At 46.7% G+C, this 19,504-nt stretch overlaps 1 protein-coding gene across 6 annotated transcripts in view; it reads left to right on the forward strand.

Annotated features, from left to right (window-relative positions):
* The window catches only part of DARS2 (aspartyl-tRNA synthetase 2, mitochondrial), a 204,192-nt gene that overhangs the window by 134,125 nt on the left and 50,563 nt on the right, over positions 1–19,504 (forward strand). For all 6 annotated transcript variants that reach the window (XM_063939673.1, XM_063939677.1, XM_063939676.1 and 3 more), the window contains one exon: positions 17,740–17,958. In XM_063939673.1, the coding sequence (XP_063795743.1) occupies positions 17,740–17,958 (219 nt within the window). The remainder of the gene's footprint in view (positions 1–17,739; positions 17,959–19,504) is intronic.

Here is a 19,504-nt window from a genome sequence, read left to right on the forward strand (position 1 = left end):
TTCCCAAGATGCATAGTGCCGCCTCCTCTATAACCCCGCCTCCCTGCACAGGAGCTCAGTTTTGTAGTTGGTGCCGCAGATAGCAGGCACATAACAGAGGGGCTGCTCTGAGCAGCCCTAAGAAGAGCTTTTTTGAGAAGAAAAGTGAAGACTTCAAGGGCTGTAGCAGTGTGTACATGTCTAGTGACATTCACTGCTGCAGCTCCATCTCTCCCCAGCGGCGCTGTACACTCCCGCGCCCTGGTTGCCGGGTACCTACAGCAGGAGGCTCCGGTTTTCTTCTGGTCAGGCACACACGACGGGGGCTCTCCGGGATCGTGTGGCCGCGCTTCGGGAGGCGGGGAGTGGGTCCCGTTCGCGGTACCCGTACTTTATCGCGATCCGGCGAGGTCGGTGGGGGGCAGGCCGCGCGCTCTGGCGGTGGACACTGTGGCAGTACAGGCGATCCCACTAGATCACCAGGGCATGGGTGCAGGTCAGGTTTTCCCTTAAAACCTTTTTGTGTGTAGCCCGCAGTACCTGGTGGTTTTGCCAGCAGAGGGGATAAGGCTTAGACCTGGAGCCACTGCCCCAGGGCGCCATTTCCAGCAAATGTTCCCGCCCTGGAGCTGCATATCTGTCTCTCCCTCACTCCCTGTCAGTGTTTGGGCGCCATTTCTCTCAGCTACACTGTTCCTGGGACTTCTTGGGCAAATCCTCCCGTATAAAGCCGCCTGGTTGTCAGCGCTGTGACTTTACATGACACTTAAGTATTCTACATGTCAATTAGACAGTGTTAGTTAAGAAAGTGCATTTAGTCAGGGTTCTCTGCTACAAGTACCCTGTGATATACATCCAGTTCTTACTGTGCAGTGTTATATCTATTGACTACATAGCTATATATAAGCTGGTCCAATGCAGTATTATTGTTAGTAATAACCTCTGCATTGTATAACTGTGACTATATGTGTGTGCATTAGCTTGCTGAGTGGTTTCCATTTCGTGTCTCTCACTCAACTTGCTATCCCTATATTCTATAACCTGAGGGGGCTTGGTGCGTCAGGTTTTATAATTATATAGGATTTTCACAAGATATACTTTAATACGTATTTCTCTTACGTCCTAGAGGATGCTGGGGACTCCGTAAGGACCATGGGGATAGACGGGCTCCGCAGGAGACATGGGCACTAAGAAAGAACTTTAGGTATGGGTGTGCACTGGCTCCTCCCTCTACGCCCCTCCTCCAGACCTCAGTTTATTACTGTGCCCAGAGGAGACTGGGTGCATTACAGGGAGCTCTCCTGAGTTTCCTGAAAAGAAAGTATTTTGTTAGGTTTTTTATTTTCAGGGAGCCTGCTGGCAACAGACTCCCTGCAGCGAGGTACTGAGGAGAGAGAAACAGACCTACTTTAATGTCAGGCTCTGTTTCTTAGGCTACTGGACACCATTAGCTCCAGAAGGAACGGAACGCAGGTCTCACCCCGCAGTTCGTCTCAGAGCCGCGCCGCCGTCCTCCTCGCAGAGCCAGAAGATAGAAGCCGGGTGAGTATGTGAAGATCGAAGACTTCAGAGGCGGCAGAAGACTTCAGATCTTCACTGAGGTAACGCACAGCGGTAATGCTGTGCGCCATTGCTCCCACACAGCACACACACACGGCAGTCACTGTAAGGGTGCAGGGCGCAGGGGGGGCGCCCTGGGCAGCAATAAGGACCTCAAAATCTGGCAATAAGCATATATACAGGCTGGGCACTGTATATAAAAGAGATCCCCCGCCAGTTTTTGAATTTTTCAGCGGGACCGAAGCCCGCCGCTGAGGGGGCGGAGCTTGTTCCTCAGCACTCACCAGCGCCATTTTCTCCACAGCACACCGCTGAGAGGAAGCTCCCCGGACTCTCCCCTGCTTACCACGGTGAAAGAGGGTTTTAAAAAAAGGGGGGGGGGGCACATAATTTGGCGCAAATAGATAATTACAGCGCTACCTGGGTAAACATATAATGTGTTTTTTACAGGGTCATTAACGCTGGGTGTGTGCTGGCATACTCTCTCTCTGGGCCAGATGTACTAAGCCTGAAAAGTGATAAATATCACAGTGATAAAGTACCAGCCAATCGGCTCCTAACTGTCATTTTTCAAACACAGCCTGTAACATGGCAGTTAGGAGCCGATTGGCTGGTGCTTTATCACAGTGATATTTATCACTTTTCAAGCTTAGTACATCTCCCCCTCTGTCTCTCCAAAGGGCCTTGTGGGGGAACTGTCTTCAGATAAGAGGTTTCCCTGAGTGTGTGGTGTGTCGCTACGCGTGTGTCGGCATGTCTGAGGTAGAAGGCTTTCCTAGCGAGGAGGTGGAGCAAATGAATGTGGTGTCTCCGTTGGCAACACCGACACCTGACTGGGTGGATATGTGGAATGTTTTAAGTGCTAATGTGAATTTATTGCACAAAAGGTTGGACAAAGCTGAGTCCAGGAATTATGCAGAGAGTCAGACACTGCCTGCCCCTATGTCGCAGGGACCCTCGGGGTCTCAAAAGCGCCCACTATCCCAAATAGTAGACACTAATACCGACACGGATACTGACTCCAGTGTCGACTACGATGATGCAAAGTTACAGCCAAAATTGGCTAAAAGTATTCAATATATGATTATTGCAATAAAGGATGTTTTGCATATCACACGAGGGTACACATGTATAAGGAAAAGAAACCTGAGGTAACCTTTACCCCTTCTCACGAGCTGAACGAGTTATTTGAAAAGGCGTGGGAATCTCCAGACAAGAAACTGTAGATTCCCAAAAGGATTCTTATGGCGTATCCTTTCCCGGCTAAGGACAGGATACGGCGGGAATCCTCCCCAAGTGTGGACAAAGCGTCGACACGCTTATCCAAAAAGGTAGCTCTGCCATCCCAAGATACGGCTACCCTCAGGGATCCTGCTGATCGCAAGCAGGAGGCTACCTTAAAGTCCATTTACACTCACTGTGGTACCTTACTCAGACCGGCGATACCGTCAGCTTGGGTTTGTATCGCTGTAGCAGCGTGGAGAGATACCTTGTCGGCGGAATTGGATACCCTGGATAAGGATACCATTGTATTGACCCTTGGTCATATTAAAGATGCTGTCTTATATATGAGAGATGCTCAAAGAGACATTGGCCTACTGGGTTCTAGAGTCAACGCTATGTCGATTTCTGCTAGACGAGTCCTATGCACCCGGCAATGGGCAGGTGATGCCGACTCAAAGAGGCATATGGAGGTTTTACCTTACAAGGGTGAGGAATTGTTTGGGGAAGGTCTCTCGGACCTGGTCTCCACAGCTACGGCAGGTAAATCAAATTTTTTGCCTTATATTCCCTCACAGCCTAAGAAAGCGCCACATTATCAAATGCAGTACTTTCGGTCAAATAAAAACAAGAGAGTACGAGAATCGTCCTTTCTTGCCAGAGGTAAGGGCAGAGGAAAAAAGCTGCCAACCACAGCTAGTTCCCAGGAGCAGAAGTCCTCCCCGGCCTCTACAAAATCCACCGCATGACGCTGGGGCTCCGCTGAGGGAGTCCGCCCCAGTGGAGGCACGTCTTCGACTTTTCAGCCACATCTGGGTTCACTCACAGGTGGATCCCTGGGCAATAGAAATTGTTTCCCAGGGTTTCAAGCTGGAATTCGAAGAGGTGCCTCCTTGCCGGTTTTTCAAATCGGCCCTACCAGCTTCTCCACCAGAAAGGGAGATAGTTTTAAATGCAATTCACAAATTGTGTCTTCAACAGGTGGTGGTCAAAGTTCCCCTGCTTCAACAAGGGAGGGGGTATTACTCAACCCTATTTGTAGTCCTGAAACCAGACGGTTCGGTCAGACCCATTTTAAATTTAAAATCCTTGAACCTATACTTGAAAAGGTTCAAGTTCAAGATGGAATCGTTCAGAGCGGTCATCGCCAGCCTAGAAGGGAGGGATTTTATGTAACCCTGGACATAAAGGATGCATACCTTCTTGTTCCCATATATCCACCTCATCAGGCGTTCCTGAGATTTGCGGTACAGGATTGTAATTACCAATTTCAGACGTTGCCCTTTGGGCTTTCCACGGCCCCGAGGATTTTTACCAAGGTAATGGCGGAAATTATGGTGCTCCTGCGCAAGCAGGGTGTCACAATTATCCCGTACTTGGACGATCTCATAAAAGCGAGATCACGAGAGCAGTTGTTGAACAGCGTGTCACTTTCACTGAAGGTGTTACAACAACACGGCTGGATTCTCAATATCCCGAAGTCACAGTTAGTTCCTACGACTCGTTTGACCTTCTTAGGCATGATTCTGATACGGTGTATTAATGGTGTTCCTGTAACCAATACAAAGAAGGCGCAAGGGAAATGCTGCCTGGGGAAAACGGACTGACTCGAAACAGGATATCACCTATATCCAACAACGTATGCAAAAGAAGGGGGGTGAGTCAGTTATCTCCTTTGGCGCATAGGAAAGAAGGGGGGGGACAGGAGGGGCCTATGAAAACAATACAGATTGGTTCCCTCAGTGTACAGATTATGAGATTGAAGGGAATCGTTCGCGTACCCCCACTCACACTGTACAGGGATGAGATGTATCCATAAAGGTATCTTTCTTAAACGTGCACCAGGGTTTGTATGTATCTGGACCTTCTCTCAAAATGGCAATCAGAATTGTAGAGAAGAAGAAACGACAGATCGTACCCCAACTCACATTCCACGGAACTTGATGACTCCTATCAAGGTATCTTTAAAATATTCAATGTAGATCTATGGTGTAGCTTCTCAGAAAGACGATAGTCTCATAGAATTTGTAAAAAAAAAGGAACACACAATGTGTAGTATTTCAAAATAACCACACTATGATATGAAATAACAAGAAGTATGGGTACCTACACCGTGATCATGTGGTGCACCAATATTAGGTTTGCTGGGTGCACTGTGAATCTGCCCTTAACAATGGTGGAAGAATAAAACCAAAACGTACCCCACACTCACACAAGAGAAAATGGGGTGACTCTCATCAGGGTATCTTTAAACCACCAAACACATCTAATAGGCGTACCCCAACTCACGAGTAGCGGTGTAGACCAATTCTTATCTGGGTTTCTTTATTGTCTTGATATCTTTCTTGGTCGTTAAAAAATTTAGGAGGCTCTTCTTATAGTATATAATCCATAAAAACAGTTTATTGTCTCCAAACAGAATTCTATCAAACTGATAGAATAGGTGCAAAGTCCATAAATATCAAAAAATAACAGTATTTTCAGAAACCTTCCCACAAGTCATACATTGGTTGATACCGAGATTGATTTACCGACCAAGTTTTAAACAAAAATACATCCAACAAGAATAAAAAAAAAATAAAAATGTAAAAAAAATTGTTTAAAAATCACAATATGTCCAAAAAGTCCTTCAGTGTGATCTATTGAAAGAAATTGATGGCTACTCACACAGTGATATGTCGACGCGTTTCGGTCCTGGGACCTTCCTCAAGACATGACCAACTGTGTGGGGAGCCAGATATTTATGATATGAGTAGCCAATTGTACGTTGACAGGAAATTGATGTACAGGAAGTGACATCATCCTGTAGTTTAGTGTTCCAAATAGATCAATCTTTCCTTGTACTCCAAATTATAATGCCATTCGACCCCTTAGTCTGCTGGCATAAACCAATAATTTTCTAGGTTTTGGAGTATGTAGTTAAAAAATGTCTTATGCACGGAATGATTATATCCGTACATTTTAACTCACTTCCGGTCCCGCAATGCTTTATGGGAAATGTAGTTCCATAAATCATAACGGTCTCGCTTTCTTAACTTATGCAGATGCCAGAAAACTATAAAGTTTGGTCGTTCACCTTATCTTTAATGTTATTCGATAATGTACCTCAGGCATTAAACTAACTTTAAAACTGTAAATCCTCACGCTAAAGCGATATGTCACTTCCGGGAGCAGAGGGATTTATGGGAAATGTAGTTAATTTCGTCAAAAACGACTCATGATTTTACATTCGTCGATACACTTGATTCTAAACTCAAAATGATTTAATATGTCCTACTCGTCAAGTGACACAAACCGGGACATTGCAGATACTTAGTAATGGGGAGTTTCAAGTATTTTATGTACGGAGAATTTTTCTCCGTCCATTGCGGCTCACTTCCGGTAACGCAGTGGTTTCTGGGAAGTGTAGTTGAACTACCGTGGTGGTCTCACTATCCGAACTTGTACGAATGCCACAAAACTCTAAAAGGGGGAGCATATTAATGTTAGTTATTTGCCTAATGTTCGAAGGTATATATAAGAAAGTAATCTGACTTTATAACTCTGGTCCCTCTCACCAGACCGATACGTTACTTCCGGGAGCGGAGGGGTATTATGGGAAATGTAGTTGATAAATAAACGACATTCAAAAAAACGACATTAAAGAAATATTGCTTCAATAGATCATTCTAAACTTAAAATGTCCTCACAGTCAATTCCAAAGGTCTCTTGTGTGTTTTTCTCATTACATCCTTTTAAACCATCAAAGACCACATAAATTGATGCTTGCGCAGTCGCCCTCGGTATGTGTCGGGATATGTAGTCCAGTGACTCATCCTTCTTTTGTATGCCCGACATATCGCCAGCTGTCATAGCGTTGTCGTATCATGTATAGATCAGAATCTTCATATGGATAGATGAGTGTCATAAGATCTGTATTTTTTTCATGGTATTAGAGAAATATTCAGACAGGATCCTCCATACTTCAATTATATGATCGATCAGGCGGATCAGATCCCGTTTGACGATTGATCGAATGTATGTTGACGTGACCGGACATGTGAAAAAAATGAATAAAAACAAATTATATAAAAAAATAAACATATGATAAAGAATAATATATACAGAGCAAAAGTATTAAAGTGGTGTGTTTGTTCATAGAAACCACTTTAATTCAAAGTCCGAATTGAGACCTCCTGGTAACAAAGTCTTACATTGATAGATTAGTCTCATTTCCGCTTTTGCTAGTGTGGTGGCTGTATCTTTATTCCTTAAGCTTGATTTTATATGTTTAATCCCATAAAAACCCGTGATTTCTGTAGGGGAACAACTGTGTTGGTCTTTAAAATGTGCAGAAAGAGCATGTGTGCTCAAACCGTTCCTAACGTTCCTAATGTGTTCTCCAATCCTGACTTTCAAAGGGCGGGACGTCCGTCCAATATAAAATAAACCACAACTACAACTGATTGCATAAACCACATTTTTGGTGTCGCATGTGATGAAGTCGGTGATCTTAATAATTTGATTGTTGATACAGACTTCAACAATTTTATTATCACCTTTACTGTTTCTGCAACCAGTACAATTTAGACATCTGTAGAATCCTTTAGATAGGACTCTGGGGTATGATGTGGATGCTGCTGATGCACTACATACCAGGGTGCTCTGTATATATTATTCTTTATCATATGTTTATTTTTTTATATAATTTGTTTTTATTCATTTTTTTCACATGTCCGGTCACGTCAACATACATTCGATCAATCGTCAAACGGGATCTGATCCGCCTGATCGATCATATAATTGAAGTATGGAGGATCCTGTCTGAATATTTCTCTAATACCATGAAAAAAATACAGATCTTATGACACTCATCTATCCATATGAAGATTCTGATCTATACATGATACGACAACGCTATGACAGCTGGCGATATGTCGGGCATACAAAAGAAGGATGAGTCACTGGACTACATATCCCGACACATACCGAGGGCGACTGCGCAAGCATCAATTTATGTGGTCTTTGATGGTTTAAAAGGATGTAATGAGAAAAACACACAAGAGACCTTTGGAATTGACTGTGAGGACATTTTAAGTTTAGAATGATCTATTGAAGCAATATTTCTTTAATGTCGTTTTTTTTGAATGTCGTTTATTTATCAACTACATTTCCCATAATACCCCTCCGCTCCCGGAAGTAACGTATCGGTCTGGTGAGAGGGACCAGAGTTATAAAGTCAGATTACTTTCTTATATATACCTTCGAACATTAGGCAAATAACTAACATTAATATGCTCCCCCTTTTAGAGTTTTGTGGCATTCGTACAAGTTCGGATAGTGAGACCACCACGGTAGTTCAACTACACTTCCCAGAAACCACTGCGTTACCGGAAGTGAGCCGCAATGGACGGAGAAAAATTCTCCGTACATAAAATACTTGAAACTCCCCATTACTAAGTATCTGCAATGTCCCGGTTTGTGTCACTTGACGAGTAGGACATATTAAATCATTTTGAGTTTAGAATCAAGTGTATCGACGAATGTAAAATCATGAGTCGTTTTTGACGAAATTAACTACATTTCCCATAAATCCCTCTGCTCCCGGAAGTGACATATCGCTTTAGCGTGAGGATTTACAGTTTTAAAGTTAGTTTAATGCCTGAGGTACATTATCGAATAACATTAAAGATAAGGTGAACGACCAAACTTTATAGTTTTCTGGCATCTGCATAAGTTAAGAAAGCGAGACCGTTATGATTTATGGAACTACATTTCCCATAAAGCATTGCGGGACCGGAAGTGAGTTAAAATGTACGGATATAATCATTCCGTGCATAAGACATTTTTTAACTACATACTCCAAAACCTAGAAAATTATTGGTTTATGCCAGCAGACTAAGGGGTCGAATGGCATTATAATTTGGAGTACAAGGAAAGATTGATCTATTTGGAACACTAAACTACAGGATGATGTCACTTCCTGTACATCAATTTCCTGTCAACGTACAATTGGCTACTCATATCATAAATATCTGGCTCCCCACACAGTTGGTCATGTCTTGAGGAAGGTCCCAGGACCGAAACGCGTCGACATATCACTGTGTGAGTAGCCATCAATTTCTTTCAATAGATCACACTGAAGGACTTTTTGGACATATTGTGATTTTGAAACAATTTTTTTTACATTTTTATTTTTTTTTTATTCTTGTTGGATGTATTTTTGTTTAAAACTTGGTCGGTAAATCAATCTCGGTATCAACCAATGTATGACTTGTGGGAAGGTTTCTGAAAATACTGTTATTTTTTGATATTTATGGACTTTGCACCTATTCTATCAGTTTGATAGAATTCTGTTTGGAGACAATAAACTGTTTTTATGGATTATATACTATAAGAAGAGCCTCCTAAATTTTTTAACGACCAAGAAAGATATCAAGACAATAAAGAAACCCAGATAAGAATTGGTCTACACCGCTACTCGTGAGTTGGGGTACGCCTATTAGATGTGTTTGGTGGTTTAAAGATACCCTGATGAGAGTCACCCCATTTTCTCTTGTGTGAGTGTGGGGTACGTTTTGGTTTTATTCTTCCACCATTGTTAAGGGCAGATTCACAGTGCACCCAGCAAACCTAATATTGGTGCACCACATGATCACGGTGTAGGTACCCATACTTCTTGTTATTTCATATCATAGTGTGGTTATTTTGAAATACTACACATTGTGTGTTCCTTTTTTTTTACAAATTCTATGAGACTATCGTCTTTCTGAGAAGCTACACCATAGATCTACATTGAATATTTTAAAGATACCTTGATAGGAGTCATCAAGTTCCGTGGAATGTGAGTTGGGGTACGATCTGTCGTTTCTTCTTCTCTACAATTCTGATTGCCATTTTGAGAGAAGGTCCAGATACATACAAACCCTGGTGCACGTTTAAGAAAGATACCTTTATGGATACATCTCATCCCTGTACAGTGTGAGTGGGGGTACGCGAACGATTCCCTTCAATCTCATAATCTGTACACTGAGGGAACCAATCTGTATTGTTTTCATAGGCCCCTCCTGTCCCCCCCCTTCTTTCCTATGCGCCAAAGGAGATAACTGACTCACCCCCCTTCTTTTGCATGATTCTGATACGGACCAGAAAAGGGTTTATCTTCCGATAGAAAAGGGCCAGGAACTCATGACTCTGGTCAGGGACCTATTGAAGCCAAAACAGGTGTCAGTGCATCACTGCACTCGAGTCCTGGGAAAGATGGTGGCATCTTACGAGGCCATTCCCTTCGGAAGGTTCCATGCGAGGACCTTCCAATGGGACCTACTGGACAAGTGGTCCGGGTCACATCTACAGATTCATCGGTTGATCACCCTGTCCCCCAGGGCAAGGGTGTCTCTCCTGTGGTGGCTACAGAGTGCTCACCTTCTAGAGGGTCGCAGGTTCGCCATTCAGGACTGGGTTCTGGTAACCACAGATGTGAGCCTCAGAGGTTGGGGAGCAGTCACACAGGGAAGAAACTTCCAAGGTCTTTGGTCAAGCCAGGAGACTTGTCTTCACATCAACGTCCTGGAGCTGAGGGCCATATACAACGCCCTTCGTCAAGCGGAGACTTTGCTTCGCGACCTACCGGTTCTGATTCAGTCAGACAACATCACCGCAGTGCCTCATGTAAACCGCCAAGGCGGCACAAGGAGCAGAGTGGCAATGGCGGAAGCCACCAGGATTCTTTGCTGGGTGGAAAATCATGTAAGCGCACTGTCAGCAGTGTTCATTCCGGGAGTGGACAACTGGGAAGCAGACTTCCTCAGCAGACACGATCTACATCCAGGAGAGTGGGGACTTCATCAGGAAGTCTTCGCACAGATTGCAAGTCAGTGGGGACTGCCCCAGATAGACATGATGGCGTCCCGCCTCAACAAAAAACTACAGAGGTATTGCGCCAGGTCAAGAGACCCTCAGGCGGTGGCAGTGGACGCCCTCATGACACCGTGGGTGTTCCAGTCGGTCTATGTGTTTCATCCTCTTCCTCTCATCCCCAAGGTGTTGAGAATAATAAGAAAAAGAGGAGTACAGACAATTCTCATTGTTCCAGATTGGCCACGAAGGGCCTGGTATCCGGATCTGCAGGAAATGCTCACAGAAGATCCGTGGCCTCTTCCTCTAAGACAGGACCTGTTACAACAGGGGCCCTGTCTGTTCCAAGACTTACCGCGGCTGCGTTTGACGGCATGGCGGTTGAACGCCGGATCCTAGCAGAAAAGGAAATTTCGGATGAGGTCATTCCTACTCTGATAAAGGCTAGGAAGGACGTGACAGCTAAACATTATCACCGTATATGGCAGAAGTATGTTTCTTGGTGTGAGGCCAGGAATGCTCCTACGGAAGAATTCCATCTGGGCCGTTTCCTTCACTTCCTACAGACTGGAGTGAATTTGGGCCTAAAATTAGGCTCCATTAAGGTCCAGATTTCGGCCCTATCCATTCTCTTTCAGAAAGAATTGGCTTCTCTCCCAGAAGTGCAGACTTTTGTGAAGGGAGTGCTGCATATTCAGCCTCCTTTTGTACCTCCAGTGGCACCTTGGGACCTGAACGTGGTGTTAAGTTTCCTTAAGTCACACTGGTTTGAACCACTTAAAACGGTGGAGTTAAAGTATCTCACTTGGAAAGTGGTCATGTTGTTAGCCTTGGCTTCGGCTAGGCGAGTGTCGGAGTTGGCGGCTTTGTCTCAAAAAAGCCCCTATTTAGTTTTTCATATGGATAGAGCGGAATTGGGGACCCTACCTCAATTCTTGCCAAAGGTGGTTTCGTCTTTTCATATGAACCAACCTATTGTGGTGCCTGTGGCTACGCGAGACTTGGAGGATTCCGAGTCCCTTGATGTGGTCAGGGCTTTGAAAATTTACGTGGCCAGAACGGCTAGGGTCAGGAAAACAAAGCACTGTTTATCCTGTATGCAGCCGACAAGGTTGGCGCTCCTGCTTCCAAGCAGACTATTGCTCGCTGGATCTGTAACACGATTCAGCAGGCTCATTCTACGGCTGGATTGCCGTTACCAAAGTCAATAAAGGCCCATTCCACCAGGAAAGTGGGCTCTTCTTGGGCGGCCGCCCGAGGGGTCTCGGCATTACAGCTGTGCCGAGCTGCTACTTGGTCGGGTTCAAACACTTTTGCAAAATTCTACAAGTTTGATACCCTGGCTGAGGAGGACCTCATGTTTGCTCAATCGGTGCTGCAGAGTCATCCGCGCTCTCCCGCCCATTTGGGAGCTTTGTTATAATCCCCATGGTCCTTACGGAGTCCCCAGCATCCTCTAGGACGTAAGAGAAAATAAGATTTTAAACCTACCAGTAAATCTTTTTCTCCTAGTCCGTAGAGGATGCTGGGCGCCCGTCCCAAGTGCGGACTACTTCTGCAAGACTTGTATATAGTTTTTGCTTACATAAAGGTTATGTTTCAGTTTTCCTCAGTCTCGGACTGATGCTGTGTTGTTTCATACTGTTAACGGATTCGTATGTCCCAAGTTATACGGTGTGGATGGTGTGGGCTGGTATGAATCTTGCCCTTAGATTAATTAAAATCCTTTCCTCGTACTGTCAGTCTCCTCTGGGCACAGTTTCTCTAACTGAGGTCTGGAGGAGGGGTATAGAGGGAGGAGCCAGTGCACACCCATACCTAAAGTTCTTTCTTAGTGCCCATGTCTCCTGCGGAGCCCGTCTATCCCCATGGTCCTTACGGAGTCCCCAGCATCCTTTACGGACTAGGAGAAAAAGATTTACCGGTGGGTTTAAAATCTTATTTTTTCTCTGTGATTTTAGTCACCGTATCTCTGTGCTGACTACACTGCGCAGGGGTTTGGGCAAGAGGTATTGTGCTGCTGACAATTGTACTGTGTTACCTGATACTGCAAGTTATATCATGTCTGCTTCTGAAGGTAACTGTTCTGGGGCTGAACACACTGCCGGTGTTGCTGAAGCCACAGATCCCTATGAGGAGACTATAGCAGCTGTGGGCTCTGGTTCTGGGGGCTCCTTGCCCCTCAGTGGGACTGTGGCAACGGGGGTACATAATGACCCACCGTGGTCCACTTTCTCCACGCTTCTACATACGCTAGTTACTAAACTAAAACCCCCAATGGGACCTCCTATGCCGGTGCAACCGTATGTGGTCCCCGCAGCTAACCCGCCGTGGGCGGATAATTTATCTGCTCAGTTGAAGAAGTTGAACCAGTCCTTGACTACTAAAAAGTCTGACCCTCGCTCGCCTAAGACCAAGGGGTCCTCTAAGCGAGCTCTTATCTCCTCACAATCCACTGCTGTCACTGACACCACGTTTTATGAAGAAGGCGCTTACACTGACCCCACAGATTCTGACACAGATACTGCTGATGGGGAGGGTAGTTTACGTGGATGTTCCTGATCTTTTGGAGGCTATTAAATTAATTTTACAGGTTACGGATAATCCCGAGCCATCCGTCCCTCCTAAGAAACCAGATAGGTTCAAGCGTCAGAAGGTGGTTAAACAAGTTTTACCTCACTCTGAACACCTAGTGGATATAAGTCAGGAACCCTGGGGAAACCCGGGAAAGAAGTTTGTGCCTCAAAAGAAGATGCTGGCTCGCTATCCCCTCGCGCCAGAGCTGTCTAAAAATTGGTAAACGCCTCCTCCAGTAGACTCACATGTGGCTAGGATGGTGGTTTCCTCAGCTCTACCTGTCACTACGTCACGTCTCTAAAAGAGCCTACGGATAAAAGTGTGGAGGGTTGTCTGAAAGCGATTTACACCCTCGCGGGTGCTGCACAAAGACCCACTATTGCAGCAACATGGGCTGCTGAGGCTATTGAAGCATGGGCCTTGGAGTTTGAAGCTGAAATCTCTTCTGACCATGCTAGACAATGCTTGTTATATATTGTCACAGCTTATCACTATATTAAAGAGGCAGCTTCTGATGCTGGTATTCTAGCAGCCAAGGCCTCTACTACGTCAGTCCTGGCTCGCCGGATATTGTGGCTGAGATCCTGGTCTGTGGATCTGGACTCTAGAAAAACCCTGGAGGTACTCCCTTTCAAGGGAGATATTCTGTTTGGGGAGGACTTAAATAAGATAGTGGCTGACTTGGCTACTGCCAAAACTGCCTGTCTACCCAAGTACCGCTCCTTCTGTTTCGAAGGCTAAAGGTACTTCCTTTCGCCCCTTTCATCCTTCAGGTAAAGCAAAAGGTCAGGCATACCACAAGCAGGCCCGCACTTCCAAACCTGGTAAGCCGAAGCCCAAAAGAGCCTGGGCTGCCCGTCAGCCAGCTTCCAAGACGGATAAGCCTGCCGCATGACGGGGCGGGCCTCCCCCTGGGGGATCCCGGCTTCTAGGGTATACCCAGGAATGGTTGAAGACCACTTCAGATGCCTGGGTACGGGAAGTCGTCACTCGAGGTTACGCCGTAGCCTTCAAAAACCGTCCCCCTCATCGATTTTGCCTGACAAAGGCAAACACTCTACATTCGGTGGTACAGACCCTCCTGGATACAGGAGTCGTAGTACAGGTGCCTCTTGCTCAGAGGGGCCGGGGGTACTATTCTCCGCTGTTTCTAGTCCCGAAACCGAATGGGTCCTCTCGGCCCATTCTCAATCTCAAGGCATTGAACAAGTTTGTGAAAGTCTCCAAGTTCCGTATAGAAATCCTTTGCTCTGTAGTTCTGACCTTGGAACCTGGGGATTACATGGTCTCCCTGGACATACAGGATGCTTACCTGCATATTCACATCAGCAATACCTGAGGTTTGCGATTGGCAACTTCCATTACCAGTTTCGGGCATTACCTTTTGGTTTAACTATGGCTCCGCGAGTCTTCACCAAAGTTATGGCGGTGATGACGGTGGTACTCCGCCGTCAAGGGGTCAGGATCCTGCCGTATCTGGACGACTTGTTAATCCTGGCAAATTCCCCAGAACTTCTCCTACGTCATCTGGATATGACTGTCCGGTTTCTACAAGCCCACGGGTGGCTCATCAACTGGAAGAAATCCTCCCTGGTCCCTGCTCAGAGCATCGTGCACCCGGGAGAGCTATTGGACACTCACAAACCAGCAGTTGTTCTTGTCTCAGGAGAAAGTCCCGAAGCTTCAGGACAGGATTAGTTGCTTCCTTTCTCGTCTGCAAGTGTCGATACATTCGGCAATGCAAGTGCTGGGCTTCATGGTATCAGCATTCGACATGGTGGAGTATGCTCAATTCCATTCTCGCCCCCTCCAGAGGCTGATTCTAGCCAAGTGGAATCGCCTGCCTCACCGGATCAGATCTCACATGATCTCATTGACTCCGGAGGTCCGTCTGTCGCTGCACTGGTGGCTCCAGGACCAACGATTGTGCAGGGGCTGTCCCTTCTGGATATCCGACTGGGTCCTGTTGACGACAGATGCCAGTCTAAGAGGTTGGGGCGCAGTGCTGGAGCAACACTCCCTTCAGGGTCGGTGGACCAAGGAGGAATCTCTCCTCTCGATCAACATTCTGGAATTGCGGGCGGTCTTCAATGCGTTAAACCTGGTCCAGCATTTAATTCAGAACCATCCTGTTCAAGTACAGTCGGACAACGCCACCACAGTGGCTTACATAAATCATCAAGGCGGCACTAGAAGCCGTTTGGCAATGAAGGAAGTCTCACGGATTCTACAATGGGCGGAACGCCATCTACTGGCCATATCAGCAATATTCATTCCGGGGGTCCTGAATTGGGTAGCGGACTTTCTCCGTTGTCAGGACGTACACGCCGGAGAGTGGGGCCTCCATCCAGAAGTGTTTCAACTCCTAGTGGAAAAGTGGGGCCTTCCAGACGTAGATCTGATGGCGTCTCGACACAATCACAAGGTTCCGGTCTTCGGCGCAAGGACAAGGGATCCTCAAGCAGCATTCGTGGATGCGCTGGCAGTGCCGTGGAGGTTGCGGCTGCCGTACGTGTTCCCTCCGGTGTCACTCCTGCGCAGGGTAATTCGGAAGTTCAAGCAAGAAAGAGGTATTCTGCTTCTCATAGCTCCAGCGTGGCCCAGACGGCACTGGTTCTCAGACCTGCAGGGACTATCGTCAGAGCGTCCACTTCTACTTCCACAACGCCCAGACCTCCTCGTACCAGGACCTAGCCCGGCTGTCTTTGACGGCGTGGCTCTTGAAGCTTCTGTCTTGAGGGCTAAAGGGTTTTCTGAGGCGGTCATTCAAACTATGTTGCGGGCCCGGAAACCGGCTTCTGCTCGGATTTACTATAGGGTCTGGCATTCTTACTTTGTTTGGTGCACATATAACAATTATGATGCTTCCAAGTTTAGTATAGCCAAGTTGTTGGCCTTTCTTCAGCAGGGCCTGGACGTAGGCCTGCGTCCTGCCTCCCTCAAGGTTCAAATATCTGCCTTGTCGGTGTGGTTTCAGAGAAAGATTGCGACCTTACCTGATGTGCATACCTTTACTCAGGGTGTGTTGCACATCCAACCTCCCTATGTCCCGCCTGTGGCTCCTTGGGACTTGTCGGTGGTTTTGGAAGCTTTACAAGAGTCTCCGTTTGAACCTCTTGGTTCAGCTGATCTTAAGTGGCTTTCCCTTAAGGTGGTGTTTCTGCTGGCTATTGCTTCAGCTAGAAGAGTGTCTGATTTGGGTGCCTTGTCTTGTAGTTCCCCATATCTGATATTTCACCGTGACCGGGCGGTTCTTAGGACTCGTCCCGGTTATTTGCCTAAGGTGGTTTCTTCGTTCCACTTTAATCAGGAGATTGTGGTACCGGCCTTTGTCTCTCCTGATCTGTCTTACAAAGAGTGGTCTTTGGATGTGGTACGGGCTCTCCGTATCTATGTGAAGAGAACTGCTTCTGTTAGGAAATCTGATTCTCTCTTTATTCTGTTTGGGTTTCACAAACGGGGCTGGCCTGCTCACAAGCAGACTTTTGCCAGATGGATTAGAATGGTGATTGCACATGCTTATGTGAGGGCTGGTCTGTCAGCTCCTGCTCACATTACGGCCCATTCTACTCAGTCTGTTGGACCTTCTTGGGCGGCACGCCGTGGTGCGACCCTTGAACAATTGTGCAAGGCGGCTACGTGGTCCTCCGTGAACACGTTCATAAGGTTCTATGCCTTCGATACTGCCGCTTCCCAGGATGCTTCCTTTGGACGCCGGGTTCTTGTGCCCGCTACAGTGCGTCCCTTCCCATAAGGAACTGCTTTAGGACATCCCCTATGTCTATCCTTGTGGAGCCCAGTGTACCCTGCAGCAGAAAACGAGTTTTATGGTAAGAACTTACCTTTGTTAAAACTCTTTCTGCGAGGTACACTGGGCTCCACAAGGCGCCCACCCTGACGCACTTAGCTTCTTTGGGTTGGTATGGCATTAGTCGCTAACACTTCTCCTATCGTGAGAGTGTGGTGTATGTGGCTACTAACCGTTGTCGTCTCTTTTCCTGCTACTGCAATGGGCTGGTTAACTAAAAACTGAGCTCCTGTGCAGGGAGGCCCGGGTTATAGAGGAGGCGGCGCTATGCATCTTGGGAACAGTCAAAGCTTTTGAGCCTGTTGGTGCCTCGGATCAAGATCCTACTCTACACCCCTATGTGTATGTGGAGCCCAGTGTACCTCGCAGAAAGAGTTTTAACAAAGGTAAGTTCTCACCATAAAACTTGTTATTTCAAATATTAGCAGTTATCCCATAGTGAGACCTTAGGGCAGCCCTCCAGTTTTCCTGTAACATGCACAAGCAGAGCACAATATCCTGTTTATGTCTAAGGATACGGGGGCCCCTGTGGAAGCTGCCACGGTGCGGGTGGGAGAATGCTGTCCCCATCAGATTAAGCCGTTGTTTCACTGTAGTTTACGAACTAACTGTAGTCACCCAGTTTGTTGCTTTGACACCCAGCACCATTCACCTGTACATCAATTCACCTGTGCTGGCAGTTGTTGACTTATACGAACCAAAAAATTAAAATAAACAATAATCCTTTCCGTCTTCTCCGTTTGTTTCTATCCCTATAGTGCGCTGCTCTAGGAAAACTGCGTCTGGAAGTGGCCTCTCACCTTGAAGAATGTGGGGTGTCTCTTCGTGAGCCCAATGCTTTCCATTTCCTGTGGGTAGTGGACTTTCCGCTCTTTCTGCCTAAAGAAGACAAAGCAGAAGAGCTGGAGTCTGCGCATCACCCGTTCACCGCTCCTCACCCGGAAGACCTGGAGCTTCTACACACAGACCCAGCTAAGGTACCAGCCTGCCTACATGTTGTAGCACAGAGATGTGCAATGTGTCACCATCCAAGTACTGACACAGTTATAAACACTGCAGTGCCAAAAGTAATGGGATAGGTGCCTAGTATCGTATAGGACCCCCTCTAGCCCAGCGAAGTGATCAAGTCGATGTGGCATTGATTCCACAAGTGGACGGAAGACCTCTGGAGAGATGTTGACACATGTCTTCTGTATAATTTCCCACAGCTCCCTGATATTTGTAGGTGCAGGATCTTGGGTACGACTGGACCTCTCCACCACGTCCCATAAATGCTTGATTGGGTTCATGTCGGACAAACGTAGTGGCCATGCCATTCATCGGAATTCTCCAGAATGTTCCTCGAACCAAATTTGGACAAACTTGGAACTGATGGCACAGTGCATTATCCTGCTGGAATATTCCATAGTTGTGGGGGTACAGGAAGTCCATGAAGAGCTTTAAATGGTCACCAAGCAACGTGGTCGTTACCAGTCAATGACATTTTCAGGGTCTCCAGCAGACCCAACCCATGCCATAAGAACACATCTCACATCATTGTGGAACCACCACCAGCATGCACAGTGCCTTGTTGACAAATGGGGTTCATGGCCTCATAGGGTGTGCACAACACCCGAACCCTACATCAGCCCGAAACACGACTCATCAGATCACACCACATGTTGCCAGTCCTTCAGGGTCCAATTAGTGATGGCACAAGCCCAGGTGAGGCTCTGTGGGTCTAATTCAAAGTTGATTGCAATACAACATTTTCCTCTAATGGACAAAACCATGTGCACTGCAGGTAGGGCAGATATAACTTGCAGAGAGAGTTAGATTTGGGTGGGTTGTATTGTTTCTGTGCAGGGTAAATACTGGCTGCTTTATTTTTACACTGCAATTTAGATTTCAGTTTGAACACACCCCACCCAAATCTAACTTTCTCTGCACCTTATATCTGCCCCACCTGCAGTGCACATGGTTTTGCCCATTAGAGGAAAATGTTTTGCAATCAACCTTGAATTAGGCCCTGTGTTAGATTGTAGTGTTAACGAGCATTCTGGTGGGTCATCCTCCCATATCCCATGCAAGCTAAAAATGCTGCAATGACCTGGTGGATATGCACCTGGTACCTCTTGCATTGACTGTGGAAGTGATTTGAGGCAGTGTCAATTGTCTGTTACCACTGACAATTCTGCCCAGATGCTGCTGAACACAATTCTTAAGTAGTGTTCCCTCTAGAAATTAAATGGGGCAGGGTGCCAGACTCCGGGGGCACATTTGCACACGGGGGCGCGACCATGCAAATTAGGGGCGTGGCTACGCTTACGTCATTTTAGTGGGCGGTGTGGCCCACAGACGTTGCTGTAAGGGGGCGTCCATTGCCGGCGGCGTCACTGTTGGGGGCGTGCCCAGCACCTCCGTCGGTGCTGGGCTTCCCCCAGCTCTCTCCCATAGCGTGAATGGATGCACACGGCATCTTTACACGCTGGGAGGGCAGGAAGCGGACGGCTGTTCTAGCAGGGCGCCGCAAAAGGGGCAGGG

This window comes from Pseudophryne corroboree, chromosome 9 (genome assembly GCF_028390025.1).
Source record: "Pseudophryne corroboree isolate aPseCor3 chromosome 9, aPseCor3.hap2, whole genome shotgun sequence".
In the NCBI taxonomy this organism is placed as follows: domain Eukaryota; kingdom Metazoa; phylum Chordata; class Amphibia; order Anura; family Myobatrachidae; genus Pseudophryne; species Pseudophryne corroboree.